Raw genomic sequence first — 18,656 nt, forward strand, 5'->3', positions numbered from 1 at the left:
AGAGACAAAGATTTGCGTCAGAGGCCCAGCAATCTCATCCCTCGCCTCTCTAAGCAGCCTGGGATAAATGCAATCGGGCCCTGGAGATTTATCAGTTTTAATGCCAGCTAAAAGCCCTAACACTTCTTCCCTTGTAATCGATAGATCTTTTAATTGGTCTACCACTCCCTCAATGACCGTACCAGACATCAAGCCCCTCTCCTTCGTGAATACCGATGCAAAGTATTCATTCAGGATCTCCCCCATTCCCTCTGCCTCTAAGCACAATTCCCCACGTCTGTCCCTGAGGGGACTGATTTTACCCCTAGCCACCCTTTTGTTCTTAAGATAGGAGCAAAACGCCTTTGGATTCTCCTTAACCCTACCCGCCAAAGCCATCTCATGCCCACTCTTTGCTCTCCTAACTCCCTGTTTGAGATCCCTCCTACTCTCTCTGTATTCCTCCAACACTCTCTCCATTCCCAGCTGCTTAGACCTGACATAGAACATAGAACATTACAGCGCAGAACAGGCCCTTCGGCCCACGATGTTGCACCGACCAGTTACAAAAACAATGACCCACTAGCCTATACCAATCCCTTTTCGTCCATAAACCTATCCATAGATTTCTTAAACGCCCCCAAACTAGACGCATTTACAACTGCAGCAGGCAGGGCATTCCAATCCCTCACCACCCGCTGGATAAAGAACCTACCCCTGACATCCGTCCTGTAGCTACCCCCCCTTAATTTAAAGCCATGCCCCCTCGTGCTAGCTTTCTCCATCCGAGGAAAAAGGCTATCACTATCCACCCTATCTAAACCTCTAATCATGTTATATGTTTCAATAAGATCCCCTCTTAGCCGCCTTCTTTCCAACGAAAACAACCCTAAATCCCTCAGTCTCTCCTCATAGGACCTCCCCTCCATACCAGGCAACATCCTGGTAAACCTCCTCTGCACCCTCTCCAACGCCTCCACATGCTTCTTGTAATGTGGGGACCAGAACTGCACACAGTACTCCAAGTGCGGCCGCACCAGAGTTGTGTACAGTTGCAACATGACGCTGCGACTCCTAAATTCAATCCCCCTACCAATAAACGCCAAGACACCGTATGCCTTCTTAACAACCTTATCTACTTGATTCCCAACTTTCAGGGATCTATGTACACATACACCTAGATCCCTCTGTTCATCCACACTATTCAAAGTCCTCCCGTTAGCCCTATACTCAACACATCTGTTGCTCCTACCAAAGTGAATTACCTCACACTTCTCCACATTAAATTCCATCCGCCACCTCTCGGCCCAGCTCTGCAACCTATCTAAGTCTCCCAGCAGACTATGACACCCTTCCTCACTATCTACCACACCTCCAACTTTGGTGTCATCAGCAAATTTACTAATCCACCCAACTATACCCTCATCCAGATCATTAATAAAAATTACAAACAACAGTGGCCCCAAAACAGATCCCTGAGGCACACCACTCGTAACCGAACTCCATGATGAATATTTACCATCAACCACCACCCTCTGTCTCCTATCTGATAGCCAATTCCTGATCCAACTTCCTAGATTACCCACTATATATAAACTATATAAACAAGATATGCCTCTTGTTTCTTCCTAACCAGGTCTTCTACATCTCTGGTAATCCACGGCTCTCTAATCCTACCTTTCCCATCCTTTCTCCTAACTGGCACATGCCTTTCCTGCACCTATTGCAGTTTTCCCTTAAACCTTCCCACCATACCAGGCAACATCCTGGTAAACCTCCTCTGCACCCTTTCCAATGCCTCCGCATCTTTCTTATAATGAGGCGACCAGAACTGTACGCAATACTCCAAGTGCGGCTGCACCAGAGTTTTGTACAGTTGTAACATGATCTCACGGCTCCGAAATTCAATCCCTCTACCAATAAAAGCTAACACACCGTACGCCTTCTTAACAACCTTATCAACCTGGGTGCCAACTTTCAGGGATCTATGCACATGTACCCCGAGATCTCTCTGCTTGTCAACACTACTAAGAGACCTTCCATTAGCCCTATATTCTGTACTCCTGTTATTCTTACCAAAGTGAATCACTTCACACTTTTCCGTATTAAACTCCATCTGCCACCTCTCAGCCCAGCTCTGCAGCTTATCAATGTCCCTCTGCAAACTGTAACATCCATCCTCACTGTCTACAACTCCTCCGACTTTGGTGTCATCAGCAAACTTATTAACCCATCCTTCTACACCCTCATCTAGGTCATTTATAAAAATGACAAACAGCAGTGGCCCCAAAACAGATCCTTGAGGTACACCACTTGTAACTGAACTCCAGGTTGAATATTTCCCAGCAACCACCACCCTCTGTCTTCTATCAGCTAGCCAATTCCTGATCCAAACTGCTAAATCACTCTCAATCCCATGCATCTGCATTTTCTGCAATAGCCTACCATGGGGAACCTTATCAAACGCTTTGCTAAAATCCATATATACCACGTCAACTGCCTTACCCTTATCCACCTCTTTGGTCACCTTTTCAAGAAACTCAATAAGGTTTGTGAGGCACGGCCTACCCTTCACAAAACCGTGTTGACTATCCCTAATCAATTTATTTCCCTCTAGATGATTATAAATCCTATCTCTTATAATCCTTTCCAAAACTTTGCCCACAACAGAAGTAAGGCTCACGTGTCTATAATTCCCAGCATGGTCCCTACTCCCCTTCTTGATCAAGGGGACAACATTTGCTATCCTCCAGTCTTCTGGCACTATACCTGAAGCCAATGACGACATGAAGATCAAAGCCAAAGGCTCTGCAATCTCCTCCCTAGCCTCCCAGAGAATCCTAGGGTAAATCAAGGGGCATGCATGCGGCAGGTTGTAGTGGGCTGCTCTTGGATGTTGCTTCGGGAGTTGCCTATTGCTTCATGTCGTTAGTGTGCTTAAACTGGACCATCTCGAGGGCAACATGACAGCTCAGAGACTATCTCTGTTGCTGTGCGGACACATGGATTTGGGCCTGTGTCTGTGGGAGTTTGCACGTTCTCCCCGTGGTTGCGTGGGTTTCCTCCGGGTGCTCCGGTTTCCTCAAACATCCCCAAAGATGTGCTTTTAGGCTGATTGATTGGGTACTAAATTGTCCCTATATTGGACCTCCCTGATCCTCGCACATTAGGCGTAGACTAAAATCATGAATAGGTCACTGAGACAGTGGGACGGTGGCGCGGGCTCGATGGGCCGAAGGGCCTGTTTCCCGTGCTGTGTTGTTCTTTGTATCCCATCCGGCCCAGGGGACTTATCTATTTTCACACTCTCGAGAATTGCCAACACCTCCTCCTTATGTACCTCAATTCCGTCTAGTCTACTACCTGGTATCGCAGTATTCTCCTCGACAACACTGACTTTTTCCTGCGTGAAAACTGACGAAAAATACTCATTCAGTGACTCTCCTATCTCTTCAGGCTCCATGCACTGCTGTGCAGAATTTATGAAGGTGGCTCACCACCTCCTTCTCAAGGGCAATTGGGGATGGGCTGTAAGTGTTTACATTGCCCGTGATACCATCATCCCCTGAAATCATTAATAAAGACCAGCGCTACCCACTGAAGGGATGGGTAATTGTGCCTGTGTGTAACCCAAACACCGTCACAGAGGAGAGAGAAAACAGCTGCTACAGGACAAATTGTGTGACCATTGCACAGGCCAGAGGAATTCTAAAGATAGATCTGGTGGAACTATTCAATATACCCAGCGAGGGTCTCACTGTCCTGGTGTTGTGCTGTGCTCTCTACAACCTGGAGTTAGAGTGGAGAAGCTTTGAACAAAGTGTGATGCAATACAATGTTGACCAGATGCTTCATGATGAGGAACCCCATGGACCACAGGCCAGGGACATGGGATATGTGTCAGGGAGGATGGAGATTCAGTAATACAGACATGTTCTCCATGGACCTTAACTCACACAGCCATTCAGTGTAATAAATCTTCCACCATCTCCAGCACTGTTACTGTTTCTGCGAATGTTTTATAATTTCCCTGGAGCCGTCACTACATGAAACAAAGGCATTGGAATTGTATTGAGCTCATTCAGTGCTGTATTTCCCATCTCACATTCCCAGTGAACTGTTAAAGACCCAGTAATATGGTGAAGGATTTATTTAGTGGTGTTCCATCTCTGAATTTACTGAAAATACAAACTTAACAAAGTGACCGGTAACAACAAAGTATAACCCTGTGAAACCCAAGGCAGCAACCCCACCATGACAACCACCCCCATCCCTGCACTTTCCCCTGAGCTACAGGCAGGATCTTTATCTCTCTCCTCTGGGAATTTTGATGACCGTGGCCTTTGTCCTCGGATTTCCTGAGTCCTGGAAGGATCCAGCCGACTGTGAATCCTCTGCACAGATACTGGAGTTGTCTCCGTGATCACAGCTTCATGAGGTGTTTGTGTTACAGTCGGAGCAGAAGAGGACCCACTGCCCACACCAGGGTCATCCTGAGAGGAGCTCCCAGATGCTGCAGGCAGCCGCTCCTCTATCCATTCAGGACAAACTGGACCCTCCCTGTTCAGCTGGGAAGTCCTGACAGTGACTCCAGGATCATTTTCCCATCCCTCCCACAGCCCGTGTCCCACAGAGCTCCTGGAGGTGGTGAGAACATGCAGCTCATGTGTATTTCCTGTGGGTGAGAGGCTGGATGTGACTCTCCATGAAGGTCACCAATCTCTCTGTGGAGGATGTTATTTGTGTTCATACCTGAGACATGGTAACACTGCTGGTCTGGATTGACTCCTCCATCCTTTGTGTCTGGATACACACAGCCTTTGGAAACTCCACCGGATGTTAAAATACCTTACACTGCAGCTCCAGTATCTGCTGCATTGTTAAAGATTCCAGTCACATTTCACCTTCCACAAGCTGGCTCTGCCCTCTCCCCTCAAGAGTGTGAGTGAACTCAGCTATTGCTGCCCCCATCAGCTGCTCGGGTTTGTGTGTGCTGTCCTGTGCTGCCAGATTGTAACCCCTTTGCTACTCGTGTGAGACAGTATCTGCTCTGGTGGATGTTATGGGGAATAATATGACAATCCATCCTCTGACAATCCCTCCTCATCTTCAGAGCTGCACACCCGTCTCCCGCTCACCACAGCTGTTGATCTGTGTGAGAGTGAAGATTGTTAGAGGGTAATGCACATTCCAACATGTCCTGGAGACTGTTCCTAACCCAGAGCTCCATCTGACCAATGGTGAACACACAAACACCAGGTTTTGGACTCAGCAGCAGAGCCTCTCCTGTGCCCATCACTCACTCACTCACTCTCTCTGGATCCACAACCCATCTCACCATCAGTGATTCCCCACCCAGCCTCCAGGTCTCCCAGCTCCAGCACTTCATCTTCCATTGGCATAAGGATGACACAATCCAGACACTCTCACTCTTGGCTCCTTCTCTGACGCTCTGTGCCCTCTTCTACAAGCACATAAATTTCCATTGTTACTCACCCATCAAAGACACACACAAGCCTATGGTGCTGCCAGACTGCCCATCATGGGCCCACCAGGATGGTCACTCAGTGTGGGCAGTGCAGCAGTCATCTCTGACTGACCAGAACCCTTCACAGAGAGGCTGACATGTTCCTGAAGATTGATGCTGCTGTTTGGACATTGCCAGTGTCTGGGTGGAGATGTTCTTTCCACAATTTCTCTTCCATCCTTATTCACATATCAGCCTGTAAGTTTAACGCTCACCTTGTCAGAACATATCAGGTTATTGATCCTTTTGCCTCACTGCAGCCACGTGCTGCCTGCTCTGGCCCTCGGCAGTTTCTATCCAGACTTGCTTGTGTTGATGTGACAGGTCTCCTCCTCCAGTCCTGAGGGAACAGAACCTCCCTCCAAACCGATATAGCCTTGAGAATTTCCAGGGAAGTGTCAGTGAATTGGGTTTAATCTGCCTTCTGCCATTTCAGCCCTTTGTTCATTAACCAGGGCTCCCTCACTGCTCCCTTCAGAGCCTTTAAAAGTGCCGCTGGCTGCCTTTAAATCTGGTGCCAGCTTTGCCTGAATGGGATCTTCCCCTGCAGCCAGTGGTTAAGCTCTGGAATACACAGGGTTTTGGGGGAAGGTGGGGGAATGACACTTAGTGAGTTGCTCATTCGGAGAGTCAGTACAGACACAATGGGCCGAATGGCCTCCTTCTGCTCTGTAACAATTCTGTGATTCTGCCTGTGTTGCCTGAGTGGACGGATTCCCCTAACCTGTCAGATATTAATGTGTCCGTTCTGGTTCTGTGTGGGGTTGGTTAGTTCAGTTGGTTTGGTGTCTGGAGTGTGATGTGGAATGATGCTAATGTTGAGGGTTTGGTCCTCGTACCGGCTGTGGGGTTCATGGAGTGCCACCTCCTCCCATTGCCCCACGTTTACTAAGTTTTATCCCTGAAGCTCCATGTAACAAATTGTCTCTCTCTCTATTGGAGAGAAATATTAATATTTCATTGAGGACTGTGGCTACGAACACTGTCCACTCAGGTTCGTTCTTACTCACATCTGAACATCACACCCCAGGCATCTTTCTCCACACCCATTTCAACATCCTGATCTTCGCGTGGGGGGGGGCTACTCCTCTTACCGGTCTAAGGCTGGGTCTGTAAAGACAAATGCCTCCTTGTCCGTATATGTTCAGTTCAGACCTCTTACACACTCTCACACTCTTTCATCACAGATGAACATCTACTGCACCTACTGTACTTTGACCCATTCTTTTAAGTTTGGTGATCTATTCCGGGGCTCTGGTCATTCCAGAGTTTAACCACTGGCTGCAGGGGAAGATCCCATTCAGGCAAAGCTGGCACCAGATTTAAAGGCAGCCAGCAGCACTTTTAAAGGCTCTGAAGGGAGCAGTGAGGGAGCCCTGGTTAATGAACAAAGGCAGAAGGCAGATTAAACCCAATTCACTGACACTACCCTGGAAATTCTCAAGGCTATATCGGTTTGGAGGGAGGTTCTGTTCCCTCAGGACTGGAGGAGGAGACCTGTCACCCTGAAGCTCCATGTAACAAATTGTCTGTCTCTATTGGAGAGAAATATTAATATTTCATTGGGGACTGTGGTTACTAACACTGTCCACACGGCAACATCACCAACTCACAGCTGAAATATCGATACATTTCCAACCATTATCTTCACAGAATTGTTACGGTTCACAATGAGGCCATTTGGCCCATCGTGTCTGTACTAGCTCACCAAATTAGCATTAGGAATGTGTGTCATTCTCCAGCCTTTTTCTCGTATCCTCGCTCATTGTTTCTATTCAAATAATCATCTAATTCCTTTCTGACTGTTTCAATACAGCCTCCCTCCACCACACTTCCCGGCTGTAATTCCAGACCCGAACCACTGGCAGTGTGAAAAAGGTTTCTCTCTCATCATCTTCAACCCCACCACACACTCCATTCCTGAGCCACTGACCATCCCATGTCCCTCCCTGTGACTCAGGGTAAGGACATGGGAATCCTGAGCTCTTCCCTTTCACCATCATCCTTTTTATCATTTAATCACTCCGACACTTCCATTTTATTCTTTCCTTGTCACCCGCCCATCCCCAGCTCCCTGTCACTTCAAACAATTTAATTCACTGCTACTTCCAAGTTCTAATTGTAACTAATTAAACTGAAACTGAATCTGTTTCTCTCTTCACAGATATTGCCTGACCTGATGAGAGTTTCCAACATATTTATTCATATTTCAGATTTACAGCATTAATATAATTTTGCCTTCTGTATGAACTGAAGTTGTGTTTCTTGAATGTCCCGCACTGTACATTATTATTGTTAATGATCTTATTCTTAAAAACACTGTGGATTTACCCTGATTCCTGTTATTTTTCTCTCTCTGATCTCCAGTCTCTGGGGTAATGATCTCACCGATTCTTGTGCCGAGGACCTGGTCTCTGCTCTCAGTACAAACCGCTCACTGATAGATCTGAATCTGGGTTACAATAAACTGGGAGATTCAGGAGTGAAACGGCTGTCTGTGGCTCTGAGGAATCCGGACTGTAAAATACAGAAACTGGGGTAAGTAGCAGACTGTGTGAGATTGTGTTTATAATAACTGAATATTCAACAATATAATTTCACCACTGGTATTTGTATAAAAAACACTGCCCATTACTATTGGTGTCAGTTATGAATAAGGAAAATTGTTTTTCCTCTGATTCCTGTTGCTTCTCTCTCTGATCCCTGAGCAATGGGATGTCAGTCCCACAGATCCTTATGTTGACGGAGTGGGGGAATAATGTTATGGTTCACCCTCTGAGGTTCTCTCCTCCTCCTCAGATGTGTACAGCTCTCCCCGGACACAGGCCCTTCGGCCCATCAAGCCTGTGGCAGCGACTCATTCTTATTCAGACCCAGTACTTGTTGCTCATTCACAGTTTCTATTCCTCTGTTCGTCTCCCGTTCATGTTTCTATCGAGATAAACCTTGAACATTGGAAACGTGCCTGCTTCTGTCAACTTCACTGGCTGTGCGTTCGAGGCACCCACCACCCTCTGTGAAAACTTTCCCCACACATCTCCTCTAAACTTTCCCCCTCTTGCCTTCAAACTGTCCCGTCCTGTCGGTGACCTTTCCACCCTGGGGAAAAGACTCCAACTATCAACCATATATCTGCCTCTATCAGGTCACCCCTCAGCCTCTGTCTTTCCAGTGAAAACAATCCGAGTTTATTCAACTTCTCTTCATACCTTAACCAGACCAGGCAACATCCTTGTAAACCTTCTTTGCTTCTGAATATTGTTTGGGGCCTAAAAATGATTCCCACAAGTGATCTTTTAACTTTGTTAATTCTTATCTGTACCCAAGCTGATTCTGCATCTTGATCATTGGAACTAAGTTCAACTCTCTCTACTTACATCATCTGTTACTAACAGCGAGACTCCACCACCATGTCCTGTCCTCCATTTACTGTCATCTATTCACTCTCCCCTTCTCCAAACCATCCACATCCTTCTGGTTATCTGGCGATCAGCACTGCACTCAATATCCCATATTGGGCCTAACTAAAGTTTAATACAGCTGGAACATAACTTGCCAACTTTTATACTCGATGTCCCGGCCAGTGAAGCGAGCATGCTGCATTCCTTGTTGACCAAGTTATCCACCTGTGTTACCACTTTCAGGGATCAGTGGACAAGTACGCACAGATCCCTCTGTATGTCAATGCTCCTGGTGTTTTACTCAGATAGAGAAAGCTGGGGGACAACCATGTGGAGTTCTATCAAATTATAAAACGAAGGAGAAAGGTTTCTTTCTCAGGGTCAATAACCAGTTGTATTGATTTAAGGCATTGAACAGAAGTTCCAGAGGAGAATTGAAGATGACTCAGTGGTTAGCATTGCTGCCTCTCAACATCAGGGACCTTTGTTTAATTCCAGCCTCTGGTGACTGCCTGTGGAGTTTGCACGATCTCCCCGTGTGTGCGGGTTTCTGTCAGGTACTCTGGTTTCTCCCACAGTCCAAACTAGTGTAGGTTAGGTGGATCGAACATGCTAAATTATCCCTTAGTGTCCTAAGATGTGTAGTTTTGGTGGATTTGCCATGGTAAATATCCAGTGATAAGCAGTTGTGTGGGCCTGGTTAAGATGCATCTTCGGAGAGTCAGTGTAGAGTGGATGGGGCGATTGGGAGCCTTCTGCACAGTGGGGATTCTCTGGTTCTGTGGAAATGTTTTTTCACCCAGAGGGTAGTGGGAATCTGGATCTCACTGTCTGAAAGGGTGGTGGAGTCAGGAACACTCACAACATTTAAGAAGCATTCAGACAAGCAGTTGAAATGCCGCAGGGTACAAGGCTATGGAGCATGTGCTGGTAATGGATTAGAATAGATTGGTGCTTGATGGCTGACACAGACACGGTGGGCCGAAGGGCCTCTTTCTGTGCTGAAAACCTCTATAAAGGCCCAGGGATTGGAAGTTATGAACCAGAACCTGAATCTTCACTAATCCCTGTTATTTCTCTCTCTCTGATCCCAATGTAATGGAATGTCAATCACATTGATTTTTGTGCCCTGGGTGTGGGGGAATAATGTAACGGTGACCCCATGAGGAACCGTTCACATGTTTACAGGGGGACAGGTGTCACCCAGTCTCACAATCCTTGGTTTATGAGGAAGGGGAAAGAGTGAATGGAGGCAATTGTTAAAACACAGGCCAGAAAATCCAAGGTGTTTTGTGAAGTTAGCCTGGACCTTTGGTTTTATATTTGATTTTGGTATTGATGAGCATGAGGTGTTTCACTCCAGGTATGAATCAAGTGACCCACTAGGATGCTTTTATCAAACACAGTTTATTTAAGAATGCAGTTAGAATATAACAACAAGAATTAGCATAACCTTTACCAATTGCAAGGCTTAAACATGACCCAGTATAACTCTTAACAGCTAGCTATCTCTGTTGTTCCAATATAAAGCAATACCCACAGACACACACCCTTCTCCAACATTAGTTAGCAGAAAAACAAGTATGCTCACATGTTACCGATTTCCAGCTTTTTAACACTTCCAGACAGCCAACCGACAATTGGTTTCAGAGAAGGATTTAGCCTCTGAACAGCCCAATCACAGAGAGGTAACCCCAGTCTCTGACAGCTTCCAACACAGCAACACTTCAACAGCAAAAACTCCAACTTCAGAGAGGGAAACAGCACTGCTGTTTGTCTTAACTTCAAGCAGCTTCTGAAAGCAGAATAAAAACTAGAATGTTCTGTGAAAAATAGCTGTCCCTCGGTCACATGACATAACCTGTCAATCACCCACAATCAAGCTCTACTCTGCCATCCCAGGGGAACACTGAAACAATACAACACTGCATTAGTTCAGATTAAAATCAACGTGATGTCAATTATACTGCTTCAGTAACAATAAAGGAAACCGGTTACAGATAGCACGGTGCGGACAGTATAACCTGCATAGAAACATGATTAAAATAGAAACTAGAAGCAGGAGTCGGCCATTTGGCCCTTCGAGCCTGCTCCTCCATTCATTTTGTTCATGGTTGGTCATTAAATTCAATATCCTTCAGTCCTCAATATATATCTTCAAGGAATAGTTATAATTCAGTGTACATTCCAACAAGTCCTTCAGCTGGTTCCATGTGACTGGTGATAGAACATAGAACATTCCAGCGCAGTACAGACCCTTCGGCCCTCGATGTTGCTCCAACCAGTGGAACCAATCTAATGACCCTCTAACCTAAACTATTCCAATGTTATCCATACGCCTATCCACTGACCATTTGAACACCCTTAAAGTTGGCGAGTCCCCTGGGATGGCAGAGTAGAGCTTGATTGTGGGTGATTGACAGGTTATGTCAACTGCTGCAGGCAGGGCATTCCACGCCCTTACTAACTTCTGGGTAAAGAACCTACCTCTGACATCCGTCCTATAATTACCACCCCTTAATTTAAAGCTATGTCCCCTTGTGTTAGCCATCACCATCCGAGGAAAAAGGCTCTCACTGTCCACCCTATCCAATCCTTTGATCATCTTGTCTGCCTCAATTAGGTCACCTCGTAGCCTCCTTCTCTCCAACAAAAATAACCTTAAGTCCCTCAGCCTTTCCTCATAAGACCTTCCCACCATACCAGGCAACATCCTGGTAAACCTCCTCTGCACCCTTTCCAATGCCTCCACATCTTCCTTATAATGCGGCGACCAGAACTGTACGCAATACTCCAAGTGCGGCCGCACCAGAGTTTTGTACAGTTGTAACATGACCTCACGGCTCTGAAATTCAATCCCTCTACCAATAAAAGCTAACGCACCGTACGCCTTCTTAACAACCTTATCAACCTGGGTGCCAACTTTCAGGGAGCTATGCACATGTACCCTGAGATCTCTCTGCTCGTCAACGCTAAGAGTCCTTCCATTAGCCCTATATTCTGTACTCCTGTTACTCTTACCAAAGTGAATCACCTCACACTTTTCTGTATTAAACTCCATCTGCCACCTCTCGGCCCAGCTCTGCAGCTTATCTATGTCCCTCTGCAAACTGTAACATCCACCCTCACTGTCTACAACTCCTCCGACTTTGGTGTCATCAGCAAATTTACTAACCCATCCTTCTACACCCTCATCTAGGTCATTTATAAAAATGACAAACAGCAGTGGCCCTAAAACAGATGGGCTCACACGCTCTGTGTTGCGGGTACAAGAGAATCTCCTGCACCCAACATTCAACCACTTCCGTCAGCTCCACAACAAATATCCTAAACAGTGATTTCCCACCCTGTCAGCTGTTCCCCCAGCTCCAGCACTTCGAATTCTAGGTGTAAGGATTACAAGATCTGGACGCTGTCACCATTTTCAGCTCATTTTTCTGGTGTTTTGTACTCTCTTCTACAGACACATAAAGTTCCATTGTTACTCTTCCATCAAAGACACAAGCCTCTGCTGGCGACAACCTGACTGACCATCGTGTCTACACAGGGAAATGTCTCCTGCATGTGGCCATCCCATTCTCACAGTGCGAGTGTTATCTAACCAGAGCTCTGAAGAAAGATAGTGATTTGTCTTTGACAGTTGATGCTGCTGTCCAGACATTGCCTGGTCTTTCTACAGTTTCACTCTCATTCTCATTTGACCTCATATCCCTCTGCTTACATGTTATAGGATGCTTCACCACCTTGTCAGAACATAGCAGGTTCTTCATCCTTTTGCCTCACTGCAACCATATAACCCACACCTGCTCAGGTCTCCGGCAATCTCCATCCCGTTATACTTGGATTGATGTGGCAGACACTCTCCAGCCCTGAGAGAACAGAAATTTACTCCAAACTCACGTAGCCTTGGGGAACACGACCAAGTGTTGCCAAGTGCATCATTGAATTGAGTTTAACCTTCCTCCTCCTATTTCAGCCCTGTGTTCAGTAACCAGGCCTTCCTCACTGCTCTCTCCAGAGCTGCTGCTTATGAAATTACTGCTGGTGCCAGCATTGCCTGAACCGGGACATCCCCTGCAGCGAGTGGTTAACGGCTGGAATTCACTGTCCGAGAGTGTGGTGGAGACACGTTCAGTTGAAAATTTCCGCGCGGAATTGGATTATTATCTGAAACGGAAGAATGTGCAGGGTTACGGGGAGAATTTGGGGGAATGACACTTAGTAAATTGCTGATTCAGAGAGCCAGTACAGGCAGTGTGGGCCGAATGGTCTCCTTCTGCTCTGTAACAATTCTGTGATTCTACCTGAGAGAGATACCAATGGTCCTTAGTGGACACTGGTTAAATTATCTAACCCTGTTAACACGGCAACATCACCAGCTTCCAGTTAAAATATCGATACATTTCCAACCATTATCTTCACAGAATTATTGCCGAGCACCACGAGGTGAAATGTGTCTGCCCCGGCTCACCAAACTAGTATTAGGAATTTGTCTCATTCTCCTGCCTTCTCCTCGTATCTTTACACATTGTTTCATTCGAATGTTCATCGACTGCCCTCTGTGATGCCTCGAATCAGCCTCCCTCCACCACACTTCCCGGCTGTAATTCCAGACCCGAACCACTGGCAGTGTGAAAAAGGTTTCTCTCTCATCATCTTCAACCCCACCACACACTCCATTCCTGAGCCACTGACCATCCCATGTCCCTCCCTGTGACTCAGGGTAAGGACATGGGAATCCTGAGCTCTTCCCTTTCACCATCATCCTTTTTATCATTTAATCACTCCGACACTTCCATTTTGTTCTTTCCTTGTCACCCGCCCATCCCCAGCTCCCTGTCACTTCAAACAATTTAATTCACTGCTACTTCCAAGTTCGAATTTTAGTTAATTGAACTGAAACTAAATCTGTTTCTCTCTTCACAGATATTGCCTGACCTGATGAGAGTTTCCAACATATTTATTCATATTTCAGATTTACAGCATTAATATAATTTTGCCTTCTGTATGAACTGAAGTTGTGTTTCTTGAATGTCCCGCGCTGTACATTATTATTGTTAATGATCTTATTCTTAAAAACACTGTGGATTTACCCTGATTCCTGTTATTTCTCTCTCTCTGATCTCCAGTCTCTGGGGTAATGCTCTCACCGATTCTTGTACCGAGGACCTGGCCTCTGCTCTCAGTACAAACCGCTCACTGATAGATCTGAATCTGGGTAACAATAAACTGGGAGATTCAGGAGTGAAACGGCTGTCTGTGGCTCTGAGGAATCCGGACTGTAAAATACAGAAACTGCAGTAAGTAGCAGACTGTGTGAGATTGTGTTTATAATAACTGAATATTCAGCAATATAATTTCACCACTGGTATTTGTATAAAAAACACTGCCCATTACTATTGGTGTCAGTTATGAATGAGGAAAATTGCTTTTCCTCTGACTCCTGTTGCTTCTCTCTCTGATCCCTGAGCAATGGGATGTCAGTCCCACAGATCCTTATGTTGAGGGTGTGGGGGAATAATGTTATGGTTCACCCTCTGAGGTTCTCTCCTCCTCCTCAGATGTGTACAGCTGTCCCCGGACACAGCATCCATTGATTTGTGAAAGGTGGGAGAGTGAATAGATGACAGTAAATGGAGGACAGGACGTGGTGGTGGAGTCTCGCTGTTAGTAACAGATGACAGTACAGCAGCGAGAGGTGAACTTAGTTCCAATGATCAAGATGCAGAATCAGTTTGGGTAGAGATAAGAATTAACAAAGTTAAAAGATCACTTGTGGGAATCATTTATAGACCCCGAACAATATTCAGAATCTCTGACACAGGAAAAATAATGGGGTCTTGTAAAAACAAACTGCAATAATCACGGGTGATTTTTATCATATACAAAGAAGAACAAAGAGCCACACAACACAGTAACAGGCCCTTCGGCCCACCAGGCCTGCGGTGACTCTTAATCCTTATGTAAACCCAGTACTTACTGCCCAATTTATATTCCTCTGTTTATCTCCTGTTCCTGTATCTATAAAGATGTATGTTGGACATTGGTAACATGCCTGCTTCCATCACCTCCATTGACAGTGCATTCAAGGCACCCACCACCCTCTGTGTGAAAAGTTTTCCATAATTGTGTTCACCTCCATCAGGTCATCCCTCAGCCTCCCTTTTTGTAATGAAAACAATCCGTGTTTATCCAATCTCTCCTCAAAACTTAACCCCCCCTTGACCAGGCAACATTCTGGTGAACCTTCTTTACATCTTCTCCAAAGCATCCCCATCCTTCTGGTATTGTGGCAAACAGAACTGTAAACAATATTCACATGTGGCCAACTAAAGTTTCATACAACTGTAACATAACTTGCTAACTTTTATACTCGATGCCCCAGTCAATGCTGTCTGCCTTCTTCACCACCTCGTCCACCTGTGTTACCATTTTAGGGATCTGTAGACTTGTACACACAGATCCCTCTGTAGGTCAATGTTCCTATGGGTTCTTCCATTTACTGTATAAATCGCTCAGATTGTCAAAAGTTGAAAAGATTAGTTCACAGAATGAATTCAAGTAATTTCTTGGAGAAGCACGTTCCAGTGCCAATCACAAAACAAGCTGTTTTAGACATGGTGATGTGTAAATGTGTGGCGTTTCCAACAAAAATAGATTCCTTTCATTTGAAAAATCAGCAGCAGAAGTGTTCCAACTGTTACTAATTCAAGGATTGTATTAGATTAAGTGAAGATGTGGCACTGGGATTGGCACTGCTGCCTCACAGCGTCAGGGACCCGGATTCATTCCAGTCTGTGGAGTTTTCACATTCTCCCCGTGTCTGTGTGGGTTCCACCGGCTGCTCCCACAGTCCAAAAAATGTGTAGGTTTGGTGGATTGGCCATGATAAATTGCCTGTTAGTGTCCAAGATGTGTAGGTGGGGGGATTAGCAGCGTAAATATGTGGGGTTACAGGAAACCGGGCAACTGCAGGTCTATTAGTCTGACAGTGAGAGTATGGAAGATCCTATAATAATCTATAATAAAGGAAGTGAAAACAGAACACTTCAAAATTAATGGCAGGATTAGACAGAACCAACATGGATTTATGAAAGACTGGCACGGTGACACAGTGGTTAACATTATTGTATCACAGCCACGGGCCCGGGTTCAATTCCAGCCTTGGGTGACTGTGTGGAGTTTCTACATTCTCCCCGTGTCTGTGTGTGTTTCCTCTGGGTGCTCCGGTTTCCTCCCACACTCCAAAGATATGCATGGTAGATGGATTCACCATGATAAAATTGCCCTTACTGTCCCAAGATGTGTAGGTTAGGTGGATTAGCCCCAGTAAATTGTGATGTTGTGGGGAGTGGATCTTTGTAAAATACTCCATCCGAGTGTATCCTACACTCGGGATTCTACAGTTGGATGATTCACACATAAGAGGTTATTAAAGAAAATTAGAGCACATGGGATTGGGTGAAATATCCCAGCATGGATTGAGAGCTGGTTAGTGGACAGAAACAAGGAGTTGGAATAAATGGGTTATTTTTGGATTGACAGCCTCTAACTAGTGGAGTACGGCAGGGATCAGTGTTTGGGTCTCAGCTATTCAGAATCTATATCAATGATATGGATGTGGGGATCAAATATAATATTTCCAAATTTGTGAATAATAGAAAACCATGTGGAAATCTGAATTGTGAGGAGGATGCAGTGATGTTTGAAGGGGATGTGGAGAGGCTCAGGGAGTGGACAAATGTTTACCAGCTGGATGACAAGGTGGAAATATGTGAGGTTATCGAATTTTGTTAGAAAATAAAACTGACATTGAGACAACTCCAAAGATATACATGGTAGATGGATTCACCATGATAAAGATATTTTGATTTCTTTGTCCATGAGGCACTGAAAGTGAAGATGAGAGCAGTTAAGATAACAAATGGTATGTTAGCCATTATTCTAAGAGGATTTGAGTTGAGGAAAAAGATGTCTTCCTGTAATTATATGCAGCCTTGCTGAGACCAACCTGGAGAATTGTGGACAGTTTTGGTCTCCTGATCGAAGCAAAGATGTACTTGGCATGTAAAGAAGGTTCATTAAAATAGGACCTCCCTCCGAGCCTGAGCAGCCGGGAGGAGCCCCTCCAGGGAGGAATTAGTGATTGGGGGGTAACCCTTGCTCTGCTTTCTGACATTTCAGCCCCTCATTCAGTAAGCAGAGCTCCCTCGCTGCTCCCTCCAGAGCTGCTGTGTTTGAAAGTCCTGCTGGCTGCCTTTGGAGATGGTGCCAGCATTGCCTGAACCGGGACTGCCCCCTGCCCAGGCTGCCTCAGTGGGCAGCTCCCCCTGCCTGCCAGCCGTTAATTGTCCGCCTCTGACAATATCACCTTCATAACTCTGCCTATCCTGCCCACACAGACCACCCATTTCCAATCCCCATGTTGGGAATTCACAGCTTCTGGGAAAATCACAGCCATTATCTTCACCCTCACCACAAACTGCATTCCCAAACGACTGACCATCCCATGTCCCTCCCGAGCCACTCCGATTAAGGACACGGGGATCCTGTGATTATGGTCCTGTCCCATCATCACTTTTACCATTTAATCACTCCTGTAATTCCAGTTTGTCCTTTCTTTGTTTCATCCCCAGCCACCCACCGCTGTCCCTTCAAACCTGTCAATTCACTGCCCGTTCCCAGTTCCAATGGAAGCTCAAACTTTACCCCTGTTTCTCTCTTCACAAATATTTCCCTAACCTGCTGAACATTTCCAGTTTATTTATATTTCATTTTCAGCATTGAGTATTTCCTCATTCTACAGAAATGCAAGTTGTGTTTTTGGAATGTCTCCTACAATACATTATTATTGTTATTAACAGTATTATATAAAACACTGGGGATTGAGCCTGATTCCTGTTATTTCTCTCTCTGATCTCCAGTCTGTATAAGAACGCTCTCACAGATTCTTGTGCTGAGGATCTCGTCTCCGCTCTCTGTACAAAACAGTCACTGAGGGTTCTGAACCTGGGATTAAACTCCTTCACAGATCAATCTGTCCCGGCTCTCCGCCGCCTCATACTGACCTGCAGGAGTCTGGAGAGGATAGTGTGAGTGTTTGTGTTAATGTTTAGTGTAACAATTAAAATATAAATGGATTTAAAATATAAATGGGCCTGAATCTTCCAAGCAGCAGCAATGGTAAGCAGATTGCCGGAATGTGTGAAAATTCCCCCAACCTGAAACTGCTGCATATTTCTCCCAGAATCTTCAGCACAGTGACCCCGGGGGAGCTCCATCAGAGCAGAGTCGGGGAAGAGAGAGCACACACCCTATTTACAGCACAGTGACCCCGGGAGCTCCATCAGAGCAGAGTCGGGGAAGAGAGAGCACACACCCTATTTACAGCACAGTGACCCCGGGGAGCTCCATCAGAGCAGAGTCGGGGAAGAGAGAGCACACACCCTATTTACAGCACAGTGACCCCGGGGAGCTCCATCAGAGCAGAGTCGGGGAAGAGAGAGCACACACCCTATTTACAGCACAGTGACCCCGGGGAGCTCCATCAGAGCAGAGTCGGGGAAGAGAGAGCACACACCCTATTTACAGCACAGTGACCCCGGGGAGCTCCGTCAGAGCAGAGTCGGGGAAGAGAGAGCACACACCCTATTTACAGCACAGTGACCCCGGGGAGATCCATCAGAGCAGAGTCGGGGAAGAGAGAGCACACACCCTATTTACAGCACAGTGACCCCGGGGAGCTCCGT

At 46.0% G+C, this 18,656-nt stretch overlaps 1 protein-coding gene across 1 annotated transcript in view; it reads left to right on the top strand.

The window, feature by feature from the left end:
- Positions 1-18,014, top strand: part of LOC145337699 (NACHT, LRR and PYD domains-containing protein 3-like) — a 53,051-nt gene extending 35,037 nt beyond the window's left edge. The window contains exons 7-9 of the mRNA XM_080182531.1: positions 7,874-8,044; positions 14,037-14,207; positions 17,832-18,014. Coding sequence (XP_080038657.1) covers positions 7,874-8,044; positions 14,037-14,207; positions 17,832-18,003 — 514 coding nt within the window. The 3' untranslated portion in view covers positions 18,004-18,014. The remainder of the gene's footprint in view (positions 1-7,873; positions 8,045-14,036; positions 14,208-17,831) is intronic.
- Positions 18,015-18,656: the final 642 nt, after the last annotated feature.

Source organism: Carcharhinus amblyrhynchos, unplaced genomic scaffold (assembly GCF_965287045.1).
Source record: "Carcharhinus amblyrhynchos unplaced genomic scaffold, sCarAmb.v2.hapA scaffold_62, whole genome shotgun sequence".
In the NCBI taxonomy this organism is placed as follows: Eukaryota; Metazoa; Chordata; class Chondrichthyes; order Carcharhiniformes; family Carcharhinidae; genus Carcharhinus; species Carcharhinus amblyrhynchos.